Source organism: Quercus suber, unplaced genomic scaffold (assembly GCF_002906115.3).
Source record: "Quercus suber isolate HL8 unplaced genomic scaffold, Cork oak 2.0 scaffold_350, whole genome shotgun sequence".
In the NCBI taxonomy this organism is placed as follows: Eukaryota; Viridiplantae; Streptophyta; class Magnoliopsida; order Fagales; family Fagaceae; genus Quercus; species Quercus suber.
Window position 1 is genome coordinate 310,836 of NW_027069802.1, and position 3,195 is coordinate 314,030.

A 3,195-nucleotide genomic window follows, 5' to 3' on the forward strand; every position below is an offset into this window, starting at 1 on the left:
TTAAAAGTGCCTACAATTTTGCGGATATTGCTCCTTGATGTCAAATTCTTTGGCTGCAGAACCCAAGTACCTTACAAATTAAGAGGTTATGCATGTAGCATATTTGTGAACAACATATTCCTCCCTATAATCATTAATACATCAATATGCAGCCCTTGTATTTATTTCCTTATAAACAGTTGTGTTTAGTCAAAATAAATTTGTGCTTTTGAAAGAGGAGCAATCCATGGAAAGTTAACAAGACATGGGCTATTTGTTTCCTTGCACAAATTCTATTGGTTAGTCATATTGCAAATTCAAACCCTTTTGAAATTTCTAACAGAGTATCCTTGTAATTAGGAATGCATGACCATGCCAAAAGCACTATGAAGTACTAGTTCAAAAGCTCTAGAAAGTGTTTGTATTTACAGTGCTTTTCTACGTGTACATTAATGTTATCACTTATTAGGGTTTGCTCTATCAAAAATTCAAAAAGGTTCTGAGTCTTGATTATAACGTGTGGAATTTTTACAAGTATACAGGTAATGTCAATAATGGTATCATGTGCCTTTTTGTTCCCTTGGGATTCTCCAATGGGGGCAGATCGACTAGACTTTCTTTTTAGTATATTTTGAAGAACAAAAATAATCCATGTTCTATGAATCGCATCAAAATGTACTTTTCTAACCAAGATGTATAGAAAAAGGCAAACATACAAAATGTATTTGATATTCTGTGCTTTAACATGTATACACGTATATATGATCAGAGTCATATATATTATTGAAAACAACAAAATTAGTGAAATTTAACCAGAAAAGAATCGTTTCCACGACTGCCATGGGAGAAATCCACCTGCCAGAGAAAATGGATTTAGACATCAATGCTAATTCAACAAATGCAGGGAAAAAAAAAAAAAAAAAAAAAAAAAAAAAAAAAAAAACAACAACGACAACAACTTTATAAAGAACAAAAATTGAATCATACCACATTCGGGGCATTTAAAATAGTCCTTTTCTCTGAGAACAAGTCCTGACCCTCCACATACCACACATCTTCTCTGTGCTATCTGCCAGAATATAAGAAAATGTAACATTTTCTAATCTTGTTCCAGACAAAGTTCCCAGTTTCTTCTATCAAGGAAGTCATTAGTCAACAATATAGGCCTAAATAATATGGGCTTACAATTCTTTTGCTGAACTCTATCCCTGCCACCACAAAAGGTGTAACTCCAGCTGCACATTAAAAATTAATTTTTTTTTAAAATGTATATTAAAGGTATGAGATAATCAAAAAAGACACTGTTCAAAAATAAAATACATATCATGTATCGTAAAATAATACTTACCAATAGCACCAACAACAATTTGCCAAGTGACCTCAACCCCAGCCGGATTCATTGTGGTGGAAACATCATTAATCACCTTAATCCTTGTAGTTAATCTTCGATTTCCAATCAAATTAGTGTAATTTTTTGGGCAAACAAGATTGACATTAGATTTTGTGGCTGTCCTTTTAGAGAAAGTGTTGTTTGAGCTTGGAACAAGCGATGAAGAAAGTGAAGGGCTTAAAGATTCCATTGGAAAGAGAGTAAAGCATATTCGGCCATGGAAGCTTAACTAAACATAAGGTCTGGACCGTTTTAAATTGGGCCACGTTGGCTAGTTGGCTTCCTTTGGTTTTGGGTTCGCAACAAACCACACAATAGCTTGTGTGGATCACAAATCTCTTCTCTGGGTCCACTTCTATGGCTTTAGCTAGTCTTGGAAACGCACCGTTTCGTTCAAATGGAAATGTTTGTTTGTTCCCACTTGAATGTAAATGATTATGACCCACCATTTGTCAGTTTAGGTACTAATAAATGACACATTTAAAGGGTTTAATCCACTAATCACTAGAGTATTACTCTGTTAATTAAAGGTTTTTAATTTGGGTTGTAATTTGTACACGGTTTTGTCTTGCTAATTGTGAAGAAAGTTATACAGAGCCCCCGTTACCAAACCTTCCATTCAAGTTATCAACTCCAACCATCTTTCTTAACTTGATATTTTTCATCAAGAATAGGGTGAGCCACATTGGAAGAAAAGACTTATTGTTCTTAGCTATTCAATTCTTAAAACATGTGTTGTTGACTTGTCTATGAGTAGGTTTCGATTTATATCCTGTGGCCTAGGAGACAATCCCAACGCCAAGTGGCTAGTGGCACTGAGGCAAGTTGCAATTTTGGCTTTTTTTTTTTTAATGTGAAATTTTAGGCATTATTTAATTATTTTTATCCTATTTCAAATTAACCTTTCACCAAAAAAAAAATCATATACTATATAATAAAAGTTGAGCTTAGAAGCTATGGTTGAGTCAAGTGGCTTCACTAAATTGTAGAAATTTTTTAAAATTTTTAAAATATATATATATAATTTTTTCTCCTATAATTTCTAAGTTGATAAAAATCTTAATTTGATTACAATCCAAATTCTTCATCTAATCCATTTAATCCTTATTTTTTAAGTGTAGTGTATTATATATAATCCAATTCTAATCCATCTAATCCTTATTTGTACGTATAGTGTATTATAAAATAAAGCAGTTTTAACCAAACATGCCACTTATATTAAAAAAATAAGTTTTTTAACAAAATACGCTACCTACATTCAACAAAACGTAAAATTTTAAAGAGAGATTAAATTTAGTTGGTTTTCCTCTTTGAAAAGTAAATTTAGTTGGTTGGTGCCATACAATTACAACTTACAATTATGTCTATCTAAATATTATCAACAAAGCCTAAAATAATAAGATAGAAAGAAAAATAAAATTCAAAGTATAAAATATTAAAATGTGTAGTAGTGTACGTAGAAGTATAGCTAATCCCATGAATTAAAAAAATAAAATAAAATAAAATAAACCCACTTTCATTGGGAGGATATACATACGGGAAGCAATTAATAATAAATTTGCTATCTTTTTTTTTTTTCCAAATTTATTTTGTTTAAATTTATTTATTTTTTGGATAAATATCAAATTTTTGGATAACAAAAAGAAGAAGAAGAAGAAGCAGCTAATATCATTAACAACTTGATCTTTACCGTATATTAGAGGAAAATAAATTGTTATTAACATTAACAACTTGATTTTTATGGTATTTGATTTTAAATCAATTCCTCCTTTTTTTTTCTTCCTTTTCTTTCTTCTTTTCTTTTTGTGTGTGTGTGTGTGTGTGTG

At 30.9% G+C, this 3,195-nt stretch overlaps 1 protein-coding gene across 1 annotated transcript; it reads right to left on the minus strand.

Moving 5' to 3' along the window:
- Positions 1–680: 680 nt before the first annotated feature.
- On the minus strand, positions 681–1,670 carry LOC112006190 (uncharacterized). The gene is made up of 4 exons (XM_024038489.2): positions 1,328–1,670; positions 1,165–1,214; positions 967–1,048; positions 681–834 (listed from the first exon to the last, which is right to left on the minus strand). The coding sequence occupies exons 1-4, from the start codon at positions 1,557–1,559 to the stop codon at positions 788–790; spliced, it is 411 nt and encodes a 136-aa protein (XP_023894257.1). The 5' UTR covers positions 1,560–1,670; the 3' UTR covers positions 681–787.
- Between the last annotated feature and the right edge of the window lie 1,525 nt (positions 1,671–3,195).

Coding starts and splice junctions, on each gene's coding strand:
- LOC112006190 (XM_024038489.2), bottom strand. CDS start 1,559: ATGGAATCTTTAAGCCCTTCACTTTCTTCATCGCTTGTTCCAAGCTCA. Junction 1,215..1,327: donor AATTGTTGTTGGTGCTATTG/GTAAGTATTATT, acceptor TTTAATGTGCAG/CTGGAGTTACACCTTTTGTG. Junction 1,049..1,164: donor TAGAGTTCAGCAAAAGAATT/GTAAGCCCATAT, acceptor ATATTCTGGCAG/ATAGCACAGAGAAGATGTGT.